The 22,392-nt window shown below is 39.5% G+C and overlaps 2 protein-coding genes across 4 annotated transcripts in view; one reads left to right on the top strand and one right to left on the bottom strand.

Annotated features, from left to right (window-relative positions):
- Nucleotides 1-2,398, bottom strand: part of LOC117407517 (ligand of Numb protein X 2-like) — a 43,418-nt gene extending 41,020 nt beyond the window's left edge. For 2 of the 3 annotated variants that reach the window (XM_059028002.1, XM_059028005.1), the window contains exon 1: nucleotides 2,276-2,398. The gene's annotated coding sequence lies outside the window, so the exon portion shown is untranslated. The remainder of the gene's footprint in view (nucleotides 1-2,275) is intronic. The other variant, XM_059028003.1, reaches the window with a different exon arrangement.
- A 103-nt stretch (nucleotides 2,399-2,501) lies between these two features.
- Nucleotides 2,502-10,924, top strand: LOC131737672 (protein POLR1D-like). Its single transcript, XM_059028006.1, has 3 exons — nucleotides 2,502-2,970; nucleotides 5,342-5,416; nucleotides 8,786-10,924. The coding sequence occupies exons 1-3, from the start codon at nucleotides 2,945-2,947 to the stop codon at nucleotides 9,108-9,110; spliced, it is 426 nt and encodes a 141-aa protein (XP_058883989.1). The 5' UTR covers nucleotides 2,502-2,944; the 3' UTR covers nucleotides 9,111-10,924.
- Nucleotides 10,925-22,392: the final 11,468 nt, after the last annotated feature.

Genomic DNA, 22,392 nt, shown 5'->3' on the forward strand with positions numbered 1-22,392 from the left:
AACTTTGCTTTTTATAATGTGTTCAATTGTTAAAGTTCCCGATTGGCACCACTAACTAAACCTGCTTTCAGCGGGTCTGAACACAGAGCTCAACTGTCAATTTGAGACCCCATTGCACTGTCATCAGAATCTTCTGTGAATATGTTAATGATGGGGCAGGCGCTCTATAACTGGGAAAGACATGTCTTCAGAATACCATGTCAGTGCAGTTTTTTTTCTTTTTACGTCTTCGCTCCATTCATGCGTCACAGAATCAGGGGCAAGCGCCGTTCGCAGTTGCACTGGCACTTGCGCTGTGATCAGAATACAGCTCTACTTGTTTGTTTATAGACAGTAAGGGTTTAAGAGGTTTGTGTTAATAAAAGGTTTTTAAAACATACTTTTCATGTATTTTCTTTGATAAACTTTATAAAATAGGTAGTAAATGAAAAAAATTATTTAAATCAATGATTTATTTTTAAAAATCAAGTCGATTTAAATCAGTGGTTTAAATCAAGTCGATTTAAATCAGCCAACCCTGGTGGTGGAGTTTTTTTTTTTTTTTTTACTATATGCCACCTTCTTGACCAGGTCTCCCTTGAAAAATAGAAGCTGATCTTAACGGGACCTTCGTGGTGAAATAAAGGTTAAATAACTAAATCAAAACAGCACCTTTCAAGACCAAGTCCTCTCAAAGCACTGAGCAAAATATAGCAGACTAAATATAACGATACCATAAATATTAAGCTTGCACCAACTCTGCCGCATCTAACAGCTTTGTACTTTTTGTGTCAGTCCACCAAAATACGAAAAGCAGCATGATCCCAACCTTAGAGCTGAGAAGCTCCAGACACAAATACAGATGACTAATTAAAAAGGTAACAGGGTTCTGACAAAAAGGTTTTCAGACTTTACCATCCCACTGTATGCCACAAATACTGTACCTTGCTCAATATACAGACAGTACCTTCGCATGCCCAGTCAATACGTTCCACTGAGTTCAAATCCTCCCACAAGCAACCAAATGCCTTAACCAATAACTGATGCAGCATCGGGAATTACTGACAAACCACTTGCCCCAGCGCTCCCGCACATCTGCAGCATTTATTTCTTGTGAAAAGGAAAACGATAACTGCTGATGCTCCATAAATAGCGAGAAACAACCGAGGTGCATGACGCTCTAAATGAAACGCTGCCAAGGCTTTGTTGCAGGCTTTTCAGTGGCCGGGACAAATGCTTTGAGCCTATGGCAGGTAATGTTATACTGTGCAGCCTTTGTATGTGTTTGTTTAGATATTATAAAGATAGGACTGTTGTTCCAAATTCTTAACCAGAGACATTTACAAACCAGTACAATACCAGGCGTTTCTTTAGTGTGTTCATGGTTTGTTTATATATATATATATATATATATATATATATATATATATATATATATATATATATATATATATATATATATCAAACAAACCATGCTGGTCTTTCCACTTAGTTACAAACCGGCATCCTGTCCCACACTGTCAGAAACAGTTACTGTTCTTTACCACCTGGGTCTACAGTATGGTGAACTCGGGTACGGCTCAAACAGTACCAACTACCCACCACGCAGCTTAAAAAAAAAAAAAAAAAAACACTAGAATTTAAAACGTGTGAGACTATACGTAGAATCGTGTCCAATATATACACCTTAAACGAAAACACTATAATAATAATAATAATAATAATAATAATAATAATACATGTCACAAAAAAAACACAATTTGGTTTCTATCAAAGCAGTTCTGTTTAGTGTGCTCGCACACTATTATATATTATTCTATATTATATTAATATACCAATTTTAACCATAATGATTAAAACAACACAAGAGAGGTACCCGAACACTAGAACCGATACCACACTATCATCATCATCATCATAATATAATAATAATAATAATAATAATAATAATAATAATAATAATAACTCTCAATTAATCACTATTCGTAGATGTACATACAAAATTCAACGTTCTTATTCATAATAATATTTCACACATAAACTGTATGTTGCTGTGTGTTGTTATATAGCATACAGAGAGACAGAGTGTGTAGTGTAAGTGAAATAGCGTAGACACAGATAGAATGTGCTGGTTGGAGCTCAAAATGATTCGAAAATATAATTGCCTCGTTCTCTGATATGTAATAAATGCGAAACAATGAAATGATCGAACTCGCCGCTGTAAGTGCACTTTGTTTACACATTATAATTATATGCACAATTTAAAAAAAAAAAAAAAAAAAAAAATCAACGTTACCTCCCGCTGGAAGACCACCCCCTCCTTCAGTTCAACCTCGCACAGTGAACTCCTGCACAGACTTGGGACGATTTTGCAGCTCAATCAAACTCGCTGGAACCGCACCTGACTGCTCGCTGAACTGACCCTCTCTGCCAATCGAAAGCCAGAGAAACTCCATCTATTTTTAAAACGAGCTGGAATGGACCAATGCCAAGAGGCCAGAGGCGTGCTGTTCACGTGTGCAGGTTCGGGTAGACCCTGAGCGCTGTGTTAAACTGCCTGATCGGTATGGCATGCCTGTAGATGCTGAACGTGGAAGATCACGGCTTTTACAGTTATTACCACACCTTATCAAACAACTCGGATTTCAAAAAAATATATACACATGTAATATCTTTGCAGCACATAAAAAATTGACTTGACATGCATTATGTTGTTAGCGGCACATCCTTATAGTTTACCGCATTTGTTATTAAGTTAAAATCTTAATTACTGTACTGAAAAAAATAAAATAGATTCATTTTTCTAATTCACTGCGCGCTTTGGATACATTATTTCGTTAGATTAAGTTAGGCGCTAGGAGGGCAGCGCTATGTGTGGGGTCCTGGTGGTCTTTCTCTTCTGTGTTTAGGAAGCTGCGGCTTCTAATGTTCAATACTCGTTAGTTCTGGAATAAATTGTGCTTCGATGGCGGATGAACAGGAGCTGGAAAAGTGAGTAAACCCAGTGCCGCGGTGTCATGTGGGTTAACACGAAGAGCTAGTCTTTAAAAAGGCGAGTTGAAACAGTGTCGTTCTTGTCAGGGTGTTTGAGGGTGAAAAGGAGCGCCCGATCTGAGCTGTTCCACTTCACCGTGAATCACCATAGCAACCGAGCCATCTTTGATCGCGCCACGGTATAATAAATCGAAAATCCAGCCTTTACACGTCAGGCAGTCAATATGACAGTAGTGATGAAGCACGGCCTAACACCCGGGTTCACAAGACATCTTAATATAAACATCCACGAAAAACATGCACGTTTCATCTCGACTCGAGGGCTGTCCTAAGAACTCGCTGTTTCTAGTTATATTTGGAGTAAAACGAGTCACCGGTCAGTATCACGAGGGGTGGTACATTTGCGTCTGGTTTTACAGATCCCGATTATACTAGCATTAACCTTGGGTTACCTTCTTACTTCGGTAAGCTAGTCCACTTAATTACTGTACCCAGGATCCGTGAAGCGAGACGTTACACGCAGAAGTTTTGATTTTTGACTTTCTGACGGCTGCAGTTAACTTTTTCAGAGTGAAGAAGATAACACAGAATATTTTATCCAGCGATTTTATCGTTGGATAAAATAGAAGTTCGGATTTGTATCTGTCAGCTGTAGTTGTGATAACACGCGCAACATTAGTGCAAAAAAATCTTTTTAAAAGGTGTGTAATACTATTTATTATAAACTGAGTTTCAAAAGTCATGTGAACACAAATGCATTTAATGCAGGCAGCTTTCATCGACAGGAAGTTGCAGCCAGCACAACGTTTTCAAACATGCCTGATGCCAAGGATAACACTCAGTTACACCAAAAGGATAAGCTGTATTGTATCGGTAAAGAAATCGCACAAACCAGTTTTCTTTCTTCCCTTCTTACTAAAATACTGAGTATCAATTTGACCTCACAGGTCACAGTGAGACAGCGGTATCATCAACAGCTGTATTTAACCACAGGGTTACACCTGTTTAACTTTTTAACATCAAGTGCATTGTACAGAGTGTGTTAAACCGACGTGTTCCAGATGGGTGTTGAAGATATTGTATAACCCTTATACGATCCTACAGTTTGTACTTGTATCAGATATTCCATGATTGCCCTGAGTGTTTTGGAAGCTGTACACATTTGTGGTTTGCTGCACTTTGTTTAAGGGGCGTCCCTTAAACAAAGTATGTATTATTTAAAAGTGTGGCTGCTTCAGTTTGTGAGTCCGCTGCAGTGTAATCCGGTCTGCATTCATTAGTGAAAGTGTTTAGGGTTTGCACTGGCTCCACTAAGGCAGCCCAGAAGCAATTGCCACTGAAACAGTCAGATCTGCGAGAGTTAGTAAAAGGCACATCACTGTTTAAAAAAATCTCCGCTTCAAATAGGGATCGAAATAACAGCTGCACCACCCTGGTGGTCATTGTGTTCAATTATTCAGAACGTTTGGTAACTGATGATGTAAGCAGAAACAGCCCCTAGATGCTATAAAGTTTCCCTTAATAATACCGATGTCTGCATACTTGAGATTGGTGGTTACTGTGTCTGCGGGCTGTGAGCTGGCTTCTCTCTCTGGTATAGCCCAGTGGATGGAGAGTTTCACTGCTGTAAGGGAAAGCTGTGTGCAGACAGAGCTGTGTGAACTGGAGGGCTTGTTCCGAGGAGCTGGAGAGGGATCCCTGGTGGAGAGGAGGGATTACACACTTGTGGTGATTGGATTCAATTACAGCAGTTGCTTCTTCCCTTGATTGATGACTCTTACAACTTCAGCTGCTTCTACCAGGTTTCTGTCTAGTTGCGGATTTCAGTGTTTGTGCTGAGTAAGAATTCTACATCCTGTTGGGCAAAATTGGAACACATTCCCCTTCTACTTATCACTTTGCTTTTACTGCAGAAAAATAATGTTTGAATACTGCAGTGACTGCTGCTATAATCGTTTTATAAGAGAAACTGCCGTGTCTGTCTTAACAGAATTGCTGCCAGTTTGGTGTCTTGAGTGCTGAGATTACTGTAAACTAAAGAGACAAACCCGGTGAAGTGTGATGCCCTGTATTTGTCTCTGTTTTCTAATTGAAGGCAGTGAATAAAACATGTGCAGTGTATTACCATTCATTGACCAAAAACACACTAACTGATTATAAAGAATCATATGTGTTCTTCGTGAGTAATCCTCAAACTCTGATCTTTCTGAAGGCTAGAGTTGTAAAATAATCCTAACCAGTTCTGATTTCCAGAATCCAGCCAGCCAGTGCAATGCAAATGTAAGATTGTGAGCTGAGGATCAGGTGCAAGTAAATCAGACTTGCAGTGCCCAACAGGAATAAGCTTCCTTTATTTCTTTTTGAACAGGAAGGCTGTGGAAGAGCTTCTCAAGGAGGCAAAGCGTGGTAAAGTTCGAGCTGAGACCATGGGACCTGCAGGCTGGTAAGATACTGTAGAAGAATACCTCACTTCTGTACTGCATGTCCCCTCACTGATGATTCACTGACCAAGGAAAGCCTGTGGCAGCTGTCGGTGACAGAAAGCACTTGTACTTCTTATTAAAGGCAGCTGACACTGGCAGTGATGACATTTGACATCCTACTGTACAGTACAAGTCACAATTCTAAAAAGATACAAGAACAAACTAAAAGCGCCTGTCTGCCTACCTGTGGGATATCAGACTGCTGTATGCTGTATGCATATCAATGCAAGTGGTACTGTGCAGTAAAAGCCTGTTCAGTTATAATGAAACTCGATCTGGACAGTAGCACAACATATTTATATCAGAATCTGCGGTTGTATGAACACATCTGCCCACCTGTCTGAATGTCAGACTTTTCCCAAGTCCATACAGTGTATATGCCTTAGGTGTTGGTGATCTCTACTTTTTCATGTTCGCAGTAGCACTGATTCTGACATGCTTGTTTCTAAATGACAGCCTGTGCTTTCCAGGGTTTCGCTTTAAATGGCCTTGAAAGAGTAAACTTGCTCTGTTCCACAGCACCTAATTGATCTATTACCCCTGCAAGCGGCAACCTTTTTATATAAGAAGCTGAACAGTCTTGACAACTTAAAATGCATTATTCATAATACAAGGCACGGCTCCTCTAAATGCCACTAATTGAGTGGCTTTAGCGTAATAAACTGTGCAACACACAGAAACATTAATCATACTGGCTCAGAGGGGACTTCTTAACAGTCTCGTTCTCTGTAAACAGCAGGAGAGGGAAAACAAAGATAATCACGGGGATAACTAGGTGGTTGTACAGCATTGGTTTTGACAGGTAATGTCTTGGAGACTTCACAAGTTAATCATTACAAAGAGAGAATAATACTGCAGACTAGTCGGCAGGAGGGTGTATAGGGCATTCATTCCATGTTGTAAATAGAACAGCATTATTTACAGACAGCTTGACCCAATGCTAATATCAAACATGCCCTGTAAACCTGTTGTCATCTCAAGCATTGCAAAGCCCTTCCCTAATGAATACATGTGACTGATAGTTCTGTTCTCTGCAGCCTTCTGGCTATCAGTCTAGTGCTTTGTGGTTTAAAGTGTTATATTTGTTGTGTAGTTTTTTACAGGGTCTCACAATGTCGTTTTAGGCATTAGTCAGTCTGTGACCCCTACATACATTTTAAGCCCACCCTACAGGAATGCTTACATTGGCGATGCAAGGAGGCAGAAGTTGTTTGCTTCTTCAAAATGACATCTTACATTGCATTATAGCATTAAAAACCGCTAATCAACAGAATGGAGATGATTAAAACAGATCACACTAAGATTTACTAAGATTTACTAAGATTAAAACAAAGAAATAAAAAACAGGCGACCGACTGATCTAGAATAGCAAATGTATTATCAAAATCTAAATCTGAGAACTGAGCTTCTTCTAACAGCACATGTGGCCCTTGGGTTAACACCAGATGCTCATCACTGCTCTGAGGGTAATAACCTTGCCTTTACTGGGAGGTGTCTTGGAGCCTTGGTTTGGTTATGACCCCTTCGGTTCTTTAAAAATATTGGAATTGATTTTGTGCAGTATTGGTCTCCAGCCAGCCTCCCACCCCAGTGTTACATATCCTGAGTTTGCTTTTATTTTAATTTGCTTAAAGGGTTTGAATGTGATACGTTTGATGTTGTATAGTTATTAGATATCTCTGGAGTACAACATTGTGGAACAAAGTAAGAATATATTTCGATACATTAGGAGACATTTGCCAAATATACGATGAGGCATAGATTAACAATACAAAGCAAGACACAAATATTCCAAGCTGATTTGTATTTATTTGTTCTTTTGGTTGCTTCCACGCTGTAATAATGTGGACTTTAACAGAAGCACAAGACTCAAGAAACAAGTTTCAGTTATTGACCTGTAGATTAGGGTTAAATCAGGGTGACACTTGTATTGTTGTATTTTCTTGTTCATGGATGGAGTATGATAAATCTACTGCAGAAAGTTTCAGAAAGTATTAGGAGGAGTCCTCTGAACTTACACTAGATGGCATGCAAGGAAAGTATTAGAAGGCTTAAGAGATCCAAGACAATGTGCTCTGCTGTATAGCAGTGAAGGGCTGAAGGAGTCGTGGCCATATATATATTTTAAATGAGCTATTTGAATTTGGAAGGGTATTGTGACTGGCTTTGTGGTTCACTGGTTTCTTTCTTAATTTAGGTTTAGTAATAATTGGGGTTGAGGGTCAATTCCTGTTTTTCACGAAGTCACCAATACATACCTCACTGCAGTAAACAGTGGCTGTCCAGCAAAGCACAACGCTCTGACAAGCTCATTAACACAGTCATTCTGCACTTCCTTTTTATTAAAGCACGTGTAAAAGCTGCATAAATGGATTACTTGTCTCTCAGTTCACTTTCTTGTTTTAGTTTAATGTGTCTCTTATTTTTCAGTCTGTTCTTTTATTGTCAGTGTGAACATGTACCTCAATGCAGCAGTGTTTGCAGCGCTGTGCATCCTCTGCCTCATCTGACCCACTTCTGCTATTTTTGCTTTTTGCATACTTCGAAACATTTGTTTTCTTTTGAATATTCATAAACTAATTTACGTTTTCTCTCCATTCCTCATCCACTAAAAATATTATTCTCGTTTACGTACAGTATTTCAATTTAGTTTTTGATCAAGCTAGTAGTTACTACACCCAGCAATTGCCACAATAATCAGACTTTGATTGGCCAACATAATCAGGTGATAATGTGTTTGTGAAGTGACAGGAACCACGTTTGAAAGTTATTTGATCACCTGACATCTAAACGTCTGCTGTATCCTAGGATATACAGTTTAGAGCTGCTTATTACAATGTCAGAGTCAAAATAAAACAGCATTTTAATCCAAATATTGTGTATTTCCTAGAAAATAGTACTGGAAAAATATCGAATAATACATAAAAATTGGGTATAAATCAGTAAAAACCGATGTCCAGTTAAAAAAAAATAAAAAATCGTGTAATTTTTCGGTAAAATTAAACCGGAAACGCGAAACAGTAATCATGAAATAGCTTATACTATAAGGCAGACCACCTTTCTGAGGTTTATCTGACACCTTGCGAAACTGGAGTTCAGTTCATAGTATCTACTCTTTAAAAACACGTTGAATACAAGCATATAGTTTTTCACTTATAAGAAACTAAGTCAAGTAATCTCAGTAAACCTTCTTCAGTCTGCACTAGCCAGATGCTTGTTTCTTTCACCTAGTTTCTTGCCTTAGAATTGTGATTGAGCCTTTTGAAGTTAAGGATGGTTTTCCATACAGTTGATCTGATTTTCTCTCTCTCTCTCTCTCTCTCTCCTAGGGTGAAGTGTCCTCTGCGCAGCACCAATAAAAGGTTTCTTCTGAATACTCTCAGAAACACATTTCCTTCCCGAGGACTGGGTAAAGGCAAGGGAACGGGAGGTAGAAATGAGAGGGATTCATCCAGGAGCCACCATACAAAGGACAGGTCGAGGAAACAGAGCTACCACCCTTACAAACAGGAGCCCCACTCAGGCAGAGAGAGGGACAGCTCCCCAGTGAGGAACAAAGAGTCCAGCAGTGATCTCCACAGGCAGGGCTCCCCACCCAGGAGAAGAGACAGTCCTGCCCTTCAAGAGAGCTCCTCTCACAGGGAGAAACACTGAACCACACAGCTCTTCAGTGAGGGGACACACCGGGACAAGGAGGCATTTTTTTGTATTTTTTTTTTGTTGTGTTGTTTCTAAAGCTGAGGGAACACGAAGCCACTTTATGGTTTGGAACTTGGTTTCAGGCCACTGCATGGCACACCAGGGGAGACTTGGGGTTTGATACAGTGTAGTTGCCTCAGACTAGGTCTCCTGGAACCAAGTTTCAAGCTACTGTTACTAATATAAGTGGCTTTGTGTTCCCTCGGCTTTAGATAAAGATACTGCGGGGATGAACTTTCAAAGTTTATACGAATATTCTTTAATATTGAATTGGCTAGAAATCAAAATATACCTAATTACAGTAGGTGGCACACTCATAAAATTACAATATTCTTTAATTTTATAAAACAAAAACATAAGTTGTATCATAAAATTGCCAATCAAACAAACGAGAGAAAGACTGGTAGTTTTTGCTACCCGATCCATTGAAAGCAGTGTTTGTTTGAATATTCGAATGTTTGTCCCAGCACTCGGTAAAGAAGGTGTTTTCTCATTGGGAACTTTATGCTCCTGCAATTCCTGGTTTATTGATTTCGGTTTGATTTCATTTTTTGGACTCCAGATCCCATACTGCCCTATTCCCATTTTTCTTGCATCATTAAAATAGTTTTGATTTAAATTTTTGCTCATCAACATTGATGGCCCCAACTTGGAAAGGAAAAATAAACTGTGCAGTAATCTGATGTTCTTCACAAGATGGAAGACTACAGATATATTTTTGTCATTTTGAAAAAAATTAAATAAGACAAATCAATAAGTTCTGTGCATTTTCAATAATGTAATCCCAATATAGACTTGTATTAATAAGTGAATATGATTATATTCCTATCTAAAGGGGCTCGGGCATCAGCCAAGCTCATACTTCTCTGTTTGGCCAGTCGACACGCTGCAAGATGAAAACACTGTAGTTTAATCTTAAGGCAGTGCAAACTGAACAGAATTTATATATTGTTACGAGGGGCGGCTTTTTCAAGAGCAAGCCCCTTGAAAATGAAAATGTAACTGCAGTTTTAGCAGTGCTTGTGTGAAAGCATGTACAGTATTTGTAAAATAGATGTGTAGAGAATGGCCCTGTTTGTTTATCCAGCTCTGGGTTAAGTGCAAACAGGCTTGAATAAACTACACAATATGCTGCAATATTAATGCAATAAACAGCAGTATAATGTGGTAGCACTATGATGTTCAATGTATTTATTTTTGTAAAAGAAAGCATGTTTTGTTTACGTATCTGTTGCATTTTTGGTGTTTAATGGGACAGTGTATGTGTTTGAGTTTTCCAAAACAAACTGCACATGGCATTTAAATGCTTGGCATTTCCTCCCCCTGGTGTCTCAGACTGGCTTGCTAAGAATGCAGAGCGTCTTCATTGCGTCTCTCGTTGGCTGTGATGAGGGGCTGAGACCTAAAGGCACACTTTCTATTGTCACCAACAGAAGAGGATTGAACATCAAATTAAAAAGCCAGTCCTGATTGAGCCATGTAGCGTATCCTTACCATTTTAATGGACTTTGAGTTCTGACAAGGTTTTGTTTAAGAATTTCCTGTTTAGTTTTGCAATCACCAACTCGAGGGTTTAGGAGAATACAGTGTGTTCCAGAATGTATATAGATGTAGCCATGAGAGGGTTATGTTTGGTATGCTTTCAGAATGACTGTTTAAAAAAAAAAAAAAAGGTGTGGGTTTAAAACCACTATGTTTCATATCTTGCATTAAAAAGCTTTCTGTGATCTTGGTAATATGCTTTTAAAATAAACAGGAATACATTGAAATGAATCTTGTGTTAGGGGTGTAGCGAGGACCGTGATGCTTCCTTTACATGACATATCGTATGAAGGTAGGTATCATTTGCATTGACCATAAACACAATACAGACCATTGCAAAGAAATGTGATTAATCAAAGATGCTGCTTCAGTATGTTCTTGCATAACATGTTCATTTTGTGTATTTTGACTTCTGTTTTCTAACACATTCCTGCTTTTTCTTGTTTTCCTTTTGAACCTCTTAACAGCTTTAAATGGGACACTCTACCTGTAAATCAAAAGAGCCGTTCATTGGACAGCCCTGTCCTATATAATATCCACTGGCTTTTTCCCAGAAAGAGGGTTTTATTAACCCTCGTAACTCCAAAATGAAGCCCATTGGAAAGCAGCTTTCAGCTGGAGAAGGATTGCAGGTTTTGAGGGTGGCAGTACAGTAACCCCCCCCCCCATTGTGTTCAACTCCTTCAGAAAGAGCGGTTCATTGTTCAGACCACTCTCTGTCAGCCTCTTGCAATACAGAGACAGTCAGGAGACCTCTAAAAGGGACACATCACAATTAACACTTTCACTCCGGCCCTTTGGTGTTCATTACACAGGGATTTCTCTGCAGTTAGTTCTGCCAGTGCTTAGATCATTAAAATAGACCCCAGTCTGTAATGGTAATTGAAGGTTATCTGAGGAATCTAGTAATTACAATATAGAGCAGTAACCTAGAATGAATCCAGACTTGATACTAGAATCTGTTGCAATGCTGGGACACTGTTCAGTGCTGCCATGTATATAAAAAGCTAAAAGCGCTTAACTTGCAGCCCTTGTGATTGAATCTTTGATATTGGACCCTCAAAGGGCTGGCTTCACAGATCCTTATTAGCACTAGTCTTGGAATTGCTTACCTAAAGTAACATTGGATTCGTGACTTCAAAAGCCTTCATAAGAACCAGGAAAGAAAGTAAAAACTTTGAGGAAAACGGTGTTAGATGTGTCGAGTGTGTTGCATGGAGTCATGGTTTTTTTTCCCATGGTTATACTGTGTGATTACCATGGATTGCCATGCTTTACCATACCTTGTTATAATTTACAATGCTTGCCCATGCTTGATTACACTTTGCTGTGCTTTTACTATGGGACGCTTGTATAAGGGTTGTTAATCTGTAACTTTAAACAGCGTAATGGCACTCTTCTCCCTCAGGTAGTCCAGGATTGGTTCTAAAAACTGTTGGAAATCATAATGTATGTAAAAGTGAAGACTGATTAAAAGATAAGTAAGTGCTACTTGCTGTTTTGGCAGTGGGGAGGTACCTTTTGTCGTCACAATCCCATTTGAGTTTAATTTTAGAGTAACTCATTAATCTCAGTTAATTGCCAGTCCCGTTGCATGTTGAGTTAAAGAGTTTCAGTGCCGCTTTCTCTCTGAACAGATTGGATTTGAAGTAAATCAGCTGTGTGACATGAAGACTGAATTGGTTATGGAGTAGCTGTGGTTCAAGCAGGGGAAGGCAGATTAATGCTGAGTGTTTTCAGGTCACTTAATAAAGCATTATCATCAGCTCGATGGTTAAGTGCGACCCAGGCTAAGTGTCTGCAAGTACAGACTGCTCATATGAATATGCAGCCTAATCATTGTGCTTCATACGCACTGTTAATCATGCATTTGTTGTTCAATATGTACAGCCTCAGGGTAAGCTCTAATATTTGTTTACATTTTGTTTTTCAACAAAATGTATCAAACTGAGAATACTAAATGACACGGATACTCCAAATATCCTTGTGTGCTGTAACAGAGTTTGTACTGCTAAAATCATCTTCAGTGTTACAAAGAACAAAAAAGCATGCTCAGTGCAGTGCACTATATACAGTACTGTAGTGTGCTTATGTACTAAAACAGCTCATTGCTTCTGCAGTTTTGATTTGCTGTTCATATGAAATCGAACCACTGCAACTCAAAATAGGCAAATAAGTTATTGATGACTTTAATAGGCCACACATGCAATTAACTTAAAATAGTAAGAGAAAAGGAACACAGATAAAATGCATGAGACTTTTTAGAAGTTGTTTAAGATGCCTAATTAAATCACAAAGTGGTCTAACATTTTCACACGAATGCCTATATCACTGATTACTGACCGAAAATTGAAATTCTCACCTTGAGGATTAATCAGGAGTAACAAAAAACTACATTATGTATATACATATACAAATGATTATATATATAGATAGATAGATGGATAGATAGATAAGGTACAAATGATCAGCCTACATACACATCATATATATATATATATATATATATATATATATATATATATATATATATATATATATATATATATATATACATACACACACACACACACACACACCCACAGAGTTCTTTAGAGATTTAGCACTCTGGAAATGCTTTTGTTACAATGGTTGACAGGTTTGATGTGTGATAGGAAAATCTCATTAGTGGCAACAAAAAAAAAAGATTCTTATTCTCTTCATGAATACCATTCCCCGCTTCCTGGTAGAGCATTTTGTTGCAGCAATTGTAACAAAGTTGCATAATGATCATGAAATATCTACTGGAAGCTAGTTAACAAAGAGGGGTTTGTGGGTTTTTTAGATCAGTGGAATAATGCAGCAGGAGGGGTGCTTTTTCCAGAAAACAAAGCTTTTTTCTCTATTTGTCTACCAGTTCTGTTACTAAAGCATTTGATTTGTTCGCATCCCTTTTTAAATGCCTCTAATGGTGTAACTTTATCCACTTTGAAAATAGCAGCTCAGTCGTGCCTACCTTGAAGCAGGCCTTGATGAATGGAGTCTTTGGTAATGGTTGTAGAAAGTCATTTCATTTTGATGTCCTTTCACGACAATTAAAAGCTACGGAAAATGTGTGTCGCTGTGTGCTGTGCTTTCAGAGAAGTTGTTTGCTCTTGTTCAAAGTCTGAGAAACAAACACCCTAAATTGTATTAGACACTGTATAGCAAGTTGAATTAAACATTCGTCTTATGGATCAGGGTATAAACGAATTTTAGTGTTTGTTTAAAATGCTTTAGACTGCAGTATACTATTGACCCACAGGGTTACAAAAATGTAAATGCGTTTATAATGTGTTGCATACGTTTTTTATTTCTGAAAATATGATTTTAATTAAAGACTGGAGTAAAAGATGAAAAAAATATTGGCCACTCTTTCTTACAGCTAGTTCTGTAATCAAATTCTGCAGCTCTCCAATTAATCCAACAACATATTATTTCACCTGCTACACATTTAAACAAGATGTTTATAACAGGACTTTATAGGGAGGGACTATATTTTGGTCCAAAACTCAATTAAACCTTGAAGGTATTATGCTTTACTGACACAATTTGAAGACAAAGAGGTTTCTGTCATACAATTAAGTGATGCTAACCTTTTAGAATGAATGAATTAGGAACACGATTTAAATGCACCATACTGCTCTCGCTTTAATAAAATAACCTTATCAAAACGCTTTGGTTATTTATTCGGCGCAGTCCTGAACCTTTTGTACATTAGATATGAATAATATCACTATAAAATGGCCATTCCACGATGCATGTTTTGAATTAAACTACTTGTGTCCTTAAAGGTCGGAGCGATATCCAGCATTATCACATGCACCCCCTTTCCTGTATTGAATAGCTATACATTCTAAACACAGCTATTTGAGACAGACACGCATTTCACAGACATGCCTGCTGCTTCCGGGTACCTTTGCACTTCCAGTGCTATCTGTAAACCTCACTGCAATCAAACCATGTGCCTTTTAGCAACTGAATAATTATAAGATGTTCATCTTGTGGAAAAGGGGACCATTGATGAAGTTGCTGACGCTAAATAAGAAATGGTGCTTGCTTGTTAAGCAGAGTTCAGGAGGAGAGACAGTCCCAGGGCTCTCCCAGTTCCCAGACAGTTCATTTTGGTTGTCTTGAGTTGCAACTGGAGTTTCTTCCTTAAGGGATAAAACATGCAATACCGACGATTTGGAGTAAAAAGAGAATTGAGAATCTTGATGTAAGTGTCTTAAATAAGTTGATTTTAAAAGTGTCCATGTGTCCTAGCTGGGGAACATGACGCTTTAGAAGAAGATGCCTGATACCTCTGTCAGGAGGAAGAAGGAGAAGCAGAAGGAGGTGGAGAGGGAGAGGAAGAGGGCGAGGGAGAGCTGTTGGACACAAATAAGAAGAACAACCTCAGCTGTTACCAGTAAAGTCTGAAACACGTGAACATCACTCCCTGGGAGAGGTGCAGCTGTCAAAGCAATAAGGTAAATGAGTCTGCAATGGCTTCGCAGTGGAGCTCTGTGCTCTGTTTAATAGGGAGCTGCACTATAGCCCTGCCCCACCATGGCTGGCTCATACACCAGTCGGGGCTGACTGGGTGGTCTTCAGTTCATTGCAGCGGAGGATACAGAGCCGATACCAATCAGGACACTGCAGTGGAGACCCCCAGTGACCTGCCCGGCAGCTTTCCTCACACCCCCATTCACTCGTTTACACAGTGCGCTTCTCTGCTATTTTATTTATGGGATTACATAAATGAGCCATTAAAAATGTAAATCTTCAAAACGGTGGAATAGTGCTGGTCTTAAACAATAGGCCGGGGGGGTCTGATACTACAGTACATGAAATGTACAGAATCAGTGGCCGCCCACAGACACACACAAGTGCTCTTGTGTCTATGGCAACAATTGAGAATCAGAATAAAATGGAGCATTTCGGCAGCACATCAATAACTTTGCAGGGACTGGGAGCTCAGATCTTTTTGAGCAAACATTCAAATAAAAAAAAATACTAATAATAGTGATAATAATGAAGTTAGAGTCAATAGAATTGACAAAGGAGAGCTCCACTCTCCATTCTCCCTCCGTGCAGGTGCCAAGACAATCAGATCCTCGCACAGTTCTTAGTTTATCCTCCTCTTCTCCCTGCACAACCAGAACAAACAGCTTAGCTGCTAAACGCAGCCTCTCGCATTGCTGTGCAAGTGCTGACACCTCCCATCACTGCTGTTTGCTTATCCAGTCCAAACTAATACAGCCAGTGTGATCTGGTAGAATGGAATTGTCTGTAGTACAATTAAATGTAACTTTTTTTCAAGCAGCTAATAAAAGCCTTGCATTCTTTAGGAAAACAACTGCTGTACATAAACGACAAGGGCCAAATAAGCTGTTTTCCATTTGCAAATCTGCCCATTTCTCTGTCTATTAGATTGTCATGCACAGTTTGCTAATCCAGCAAGTGGAAGAATTCAAATTTGAATTATATAGGAGCTGGCTATTCTATTGTCAAATTCAGTATCATATTATATGAGTATTGTCTTACATTGCAAGTGTGGGTATATCTAGTGTGAGATACATTTTTTTATACTATACATTTTGTATCCCACACTACATGGAGTTACATGCTTCCTGGGACTAGTTTAGTTTAGCTGAAGGTTCTGTCTAAAAAGAACGGCTGCAACTGGCTTCAAATGAATCAGTGTCGAAGCACAGTCTGTTGAAAACGGAAGAAAAGATCAGTCGGATAAAATATTCACTGAATTAATTGATTTAATGTAAAAAAAAAAATGTATGCATTGTATTGCTATGTATTTAATCATATAAACAGAATGTTGACGGCAAACGTTTTTTATTCTCCGCAGGAGTGTCTGCGTTCTGCTGCAATACCCCTCTCGGTTATTCGGCTGTCCTCGTTCGTGAAGTAACTACAGTCCTCTATAAACATTCATGCTGTATCCCCTATTTATACTATATTTGCTGTATCGTGTTTTACCAACACAATTCTCGAGTGCTGTCAGCCCGCTAAACTACTGGATTCTATGTGCTCCATTGATTAAACAGAGCTTGTATCTCATATTATTTTTTCACAGTACATAAAGAAAGATATGCTTGAAGCACATAGTTTCTGACGACCAATGCAGAATGAATGGCAATTCAAATAAATATTCATTGTGTTCTTGTATTACAAGGTAAAGCACACAACCCTGGCATGTGTATAACAGTTTTGTACAAAAACCTGAAATCTTGAAACTGAACACAGGCAGTTTTTTAATTCAATTATATAAGCTATGGTCAAAAGTTTAGCATCTCCTAGGATTGAGACATAATTAAAACAAAAACTACATGAACATCATTTAGATCTTTTGTTTAACATCATGTAATCAAAGAAACTACAACATGATATTGCAAAAGTCTACCGGAAGCCATAATAGTAGTACAGTACTTCATGTTAGATTTTGAAATGTCACATTTTTCAATTTGTCCGTTTTTCATTAAGTATATGGAAAACTAGAAAGCGCTATGTAATTCATATGCTAACGTAACATTATTCAGCAGCTTTCATTCGACTTTATGAAGCAGAATTTGTTCATTCTATAGGGTGATGCAAAACTTTTGGCCAGAGCTCTACATTGACAATATGATTCCCCCAATGCCAACAAGCTGATACTGTAAATACGTTAAAGTGTTTAGTGTGAACAGCACTCAGAATTAGTCATTGTTGCATATTCAAGCCAAATGGAATGAGTTTTTACTGCAGTTCATCAAGCTTTGTGTAAGCTTCAATTATGTATTTATATTTAAAGTCATGTGCTAAATAAGTGTTTCTATATAACTCCCTCCAGCTTTATCGGAACCCTTTCTTGTCATTGTTAACCACTCACAAAGGCGGTTATTAGTCCCAACAGTACTGCGATAGTGTTGTCCAAGGCAACTCAAATCTGAAAAGCTTATGATTGAATTGTACCTGTCATATTGAAAACTTCCCGAGTTGAAGCGAATGAGCTACCTCATTAATACATGTCATACCATACCAGGGCCTAAGAAGGCTGGCCTGTCACTCGCCAGACTGCAGCTGTTGTTGTGTTGAACAAAATGGATACAAATGGGTATTATTTTAAAGTGAAATGCTTCATTTCAGGCCTAACAAGCACACTGTCCTCTCTGTAACCCTGTGTCACACAAGCCACCATCTCCAGTAGAGGGCTGGAATTGGACAGGAAACCCGCATTGAAGCGGTGTCGGCAGCCCACCAAACTGACAAGCGGAGTGGCAATGCTTGAGTAACCATGGCAATGGGGAAAATAGGAAGGCCCTTTTCTTCTCCGCTCATCTCTGCATGTTGCCACAGGCAGACCCTGAATAGGCTGCATCTGCAGAAAGTTTTAACACGGTACTCAGATAAAGAAAAGGACCCAAAAATGGGCACTGACCCGTTTACAAAAAATGTTGCAAATTTTTACACATAAGAACTGGGGAGAGCGCTGCCACTTCTGCGCCGTCATAATGAGAAACAACTACAAAAAAAAGATGAAAGAGGCCCGGTGGAGGCTATTGCTGTCAAATATTGAAGGGGGGAAAAATAGCAGAAGTAAATGACAGCTTTAATGCAGATGTAGGGAGACAAGTGAAAGATGTGTCAGAAAATTGCTGGTGAATGAATGAGGAAAACAACAAGCAAAACAAAAGCCCCCCTCATAACAATGTGATCCATAGAGATCGGGGGAAAGAAAAGAGGATATCAGGTTATGAAAATCCTGTAACCTTTGATGCGTATTCAAATGGAGGACTAGACAGGTGCCCCTCATTCATGCTTAGATTTCCATTCATAGAACATGAAATAAACTTCACGGATGTGACAGAAAGTTCAGTCTATGTAAGTGACCAGTATTGGAACCTTGAGATATCGCTTTTAACGGGGTGTCGGAATTTACAAGCATGCTTTAAACATTTCATCGGATTGAATCCCATTGTTATACACTGAAGCATGCTTTTTTTTTTGGTTTGTGAAACACTGCAGTTGGAAGTGTGTAAATGTTTAATAACAGAATGAATATTCTAATTTGACATAATGTAAGAGACAGTATTCCTTTCCATTATGAAGCTGGACTGCGGTCCTGCAGTGGGACCCTACTCCTTTCCATAGTGAAGCTGGATTGCGGTCCTGCAGTGGGACCCTACTCCTTTCCATTATGAAGTTGAACAGCGGTCCTGCAGTGGGACCCTACTCCTTTCCATTATGAAGTTGGACTGCGGTCCTGCAGTGGGACCCTACTCCTTTCCATTATGAAGTTGAACTGCGGTCCTGCAGTGGGACCCTACTCCTTTCCGTTATGAAGCTGGACTGCGGTCCTGCAGTGGAACCCTACTCCTTTCCATTATGAAGTTGGACTGCGGTCCTGCAGTGGGACCCTACTCCTTTCCATTATGAAGTTGAACTGCGGTCCTGCAGTGGGACCCTACTCCTTTCCGTTATGAAGTTGAACTGCGGTCCTGCAGTGGGACCCTACTCCTTTCCATTATGAAGTTGAACTGCGGTCCTGCAGTGGGACCCTACTCCTTTCCATTATGAAGTTGGACTGCGGTCCTGCAGTGGGACCCTACTCCTTTCCATTATGAAGCTGGACTGCGGTCCTGCAGTGGAACCCTACTCCTTTCCATTATGAAGCTGGACTGCGGTCCTGCACTGTGACCCTACTCCTTTCCATTATGAAGTTGGACTGCGGTCCTGCACTGTGACCCTAATCCTTTCCTGGGTGATAGATCCTGTCCCTCAGTTAATGGTTGTTGTAGAAACCCAGCATTGCACAGCTGGTGTATTTTACAACACATTCTGTTGTTGGGTTTTTACTGGAGCAATCTAGGTAAAGTACCTTGCACAAGGGTACAGCAGCAGTGTCCCCCACCTGGGATTAAACCCACGACCCTCCGGTCAAGAGTCCAGAGCCCTAACCACTACTCCACACTGCTGCACATGCTGGATTGCCCTAATATATATATATATATATATATATATATATATATATATATATATATATATATATATATGAAAAGGGTTTTGTTCAAAACATTCTGTTTGCCTTGTATGTGCTGCCTCTGGGTGCTGTTGTCCGTAGACATGAGGTAAACCTTCATTGCTATGCTGATGATACTCAACTCTACTTATCTTTGAAGCCAGGTGATACTTCAACTGTACATGTTCTGACTGCCTGACATTCAGCAATGGATTTCTGAAAGTGTCTTAATGTTACACCTTGATAAAACAGAGGTAGGTCAACTAAATAATGTAGATCCATCTGTTATTAGAGTGGACATCTTCCCTTTTGAGCTGAAGACTGCAATGAGAAATCTGGGTCTAATTCTTTACCCAGATCTTTCATTCGAACCTCACATTAGGAGTGTAACCAAAGTGTCGTTTTTCCATCTAAGGAATATTGCTAAACTAAGATGCTCGCTTTCGCAACATGATGCTGAGAGACTGATTCAAGCTTTTGTATCATCCAGAATGGACTACTGTGATGCCCTGTTTACTGGTGTTTCAAGTGATGTCTTATCCCGACTGCAGCTTGTGCAAAGTGCATGTGCTAGGGTCTTAACAAAAACAAACAAATATGACCCTATCACACCGATCTCAGCATCCCTGCACTGGCTTCCAGTTCGGTTCAGGATTGATTTAAGATTTGTTTATTTAGCAAACGCTTTCATCCAAGGCGACTTACAGAGACTAGGGTGTGTGAATTATGCATCAGCTGCAGAGTCACTTACAACTACGTCTCACCCGAAAGACGGAGCACAAGGAGGTTAAGTGACTTGCTCAGGGTCACACAATGAGTCAGTTGCTGAGGTGGGATTTGAACCGGGGACCTCCTGGTTTACAAGCCCTTTTCTTTAACCACTGGACCACACCCTGCTAATAACCTACAAAACCATGAATACTTCAGTCCCATCTTATTTGAATGACTTCTTGATGCCATATGTTCCCTGACGACCGCCCCGATCACGGGACGCTGGATTGCTCACTCTCCCAAAGATCTGTTTTAAAGAATACAGGCGGTAGAGCTTCCAGCTCCTAAACTCTGGAATAAACCATAAGGGAAGCACCAACCATTGCTGTTTTTAAAACAAGACTGAAGACACATTTTTACAGTCTAGCCTGTTTATCTTAGAAAGGACTTGTCTGCAACGTTGATTGTTCTGTTCTTGCTGTTTTATTGGATTCATGTTTCCTGCAGGATTCTGTTTTAAATTGACAACATCCTGGTTTATATTTTTTTATTATTATTTTTTTATTATCGCCCTGTGAAGCGCTCTGTGACAATTATACTGTGAAGGGTGCTATACTAAATAAAGATTGATTGATTGATTGATTGATTGATTGATTGATTCTGTTAATGGGTCAAGATGCAGGATCCTAACATACGCAGTCTGTTGTGGTAAATTCCTGACTGAAGCATTGGTTGGAGGGGGAGGGGGAGGGGGAGGGGGAGGGGAGGGGGAGGGGGAGGGGAGGGGGAGGGGGGGGGGGGGGGGGGAATCTATGCAGCACGTTGATCATTTCTCAAAAGCATACAAAAAACTGACACTTTCGGAGGTGACATGGAATTGATGTGATTTATTAGCCAGCCCCAGCTGAGAGGAATAATAAAGCCACAGAGTGCATTGGAAATAGGCAATAACTTGCAAGTTTAAAGTCACTCTAGGCACTTGTGTTTTTTACACATGTATGTATGAACCCTATTGCCTGCACAGTATTACTGAAATATATCTGCTAGCTGATAAAATCACAGTTGACCAAAAAAACAAATGCAAGTAATGCATTGTCTTTGAAGCAGGAGCACAACACAAAACATTACAGCACAAAGCCTAGGGTAGAAAAAACTCCCTTTAACACGAAAAATAGAACCCTGTCTTCTGTACCAGGGAGACTTCTAGCCACAGATCACTGTGTGTGAAAGGTATGCTTGACTTCTTCAGCAATATGTCTTCAAACATGGGAAAGTGGGGCTGCTCTTTCAGTACGAGTGAAAGAGTTCCCATTTTAAATAGCATGACCACAGTTAAAAGTTCGCAGGATTAAAGGAGTTTGCCAAAAAAAAGTAAAATGAGGCACAATGACAATACAGTCCACATTCTTTGACTCTTGTCCTGTTTGAGAATGTTTGGGTCTGAATAAAAAAAAAGAAACAAAAGGGAGACAAAAGTGGTACCTTATCTAAGTTCATTCATGCAGTTCTTCCAAATAGTTTTAACAAGTTGTCAATGGGGTTTGCAAGACTGCACATTCTAAACACTCTGTCACACTTGTGTACAAACCACTTAAAGTCCCTCTAAAGCTTTGTGACCTGTACTGACTCCTTTATCTAGGTCAAAATGCAAGGCAGAGCCATTGTACTAAAGTGCCTTCATTAAATTCATTGATTTGACCTGTATTTTAAAGACCAAAAATCTGCTGAAATGGAAAAACAGTGTCACCCGTACAAAATCTCATACAAAGTACTTTATGCCTTCTTAAGCCGTGCAACATTGACTAAAGGGGACCCTTTGACATCTTTGGGGACTGTGGCTTTGTTTGGAAGAGAAAAAAAAAGTCGAATTTGGAAGAAGGTCTTCGCTGACCAGGGCTTGCATGCTTGCGTCACAGAGAGGGACAGCAAAACTGCTCTGTTCGGTTCAAACTTCTATTGTGGAATAAA

This window comes from Acipenser ruthenus, chromosome 8 (assembly GCF_902713425.1).
Source record: "Acipenser ruthenus chromosome 8, fAciRut3.2 maternal haplotype, whole genome shotgun sequence".
In the NCBI taxonomy this organism is placed as follows: Eukaryota; Metazoa; Chordata; class Actinopteri; order Acipenseriformes; family Acipenseridae; genus Acipenser; species Acipenser ruthenus.

What these genes read in the sequence shown, in the direction of transcription:
- LOC131737672 (XM_059028006.1), top strand. Translation starts at nt 2,945, where the DNA reads ATGGCGGATGAACAGGAGCTGGAAAA. An exon ending in GATGAACAGGAGCTGGAAAA is followed by an intron (nt 2,971 to 5,341) that starts GTGAGTAAACCC and finishes CTTTTTGAACAG; the next exon opens with GAAGGCTGTGGAAGAGCTTC. An exon ending in ACCATGGGACCTGCAGGCTG is followed by an intron (nt 5,417 to 8,785) that starts GTAAGATACTGT and finishes TCTCTCTCCTAG; the next exon opens with GGTGAAGTGTCCTCTGCGCA.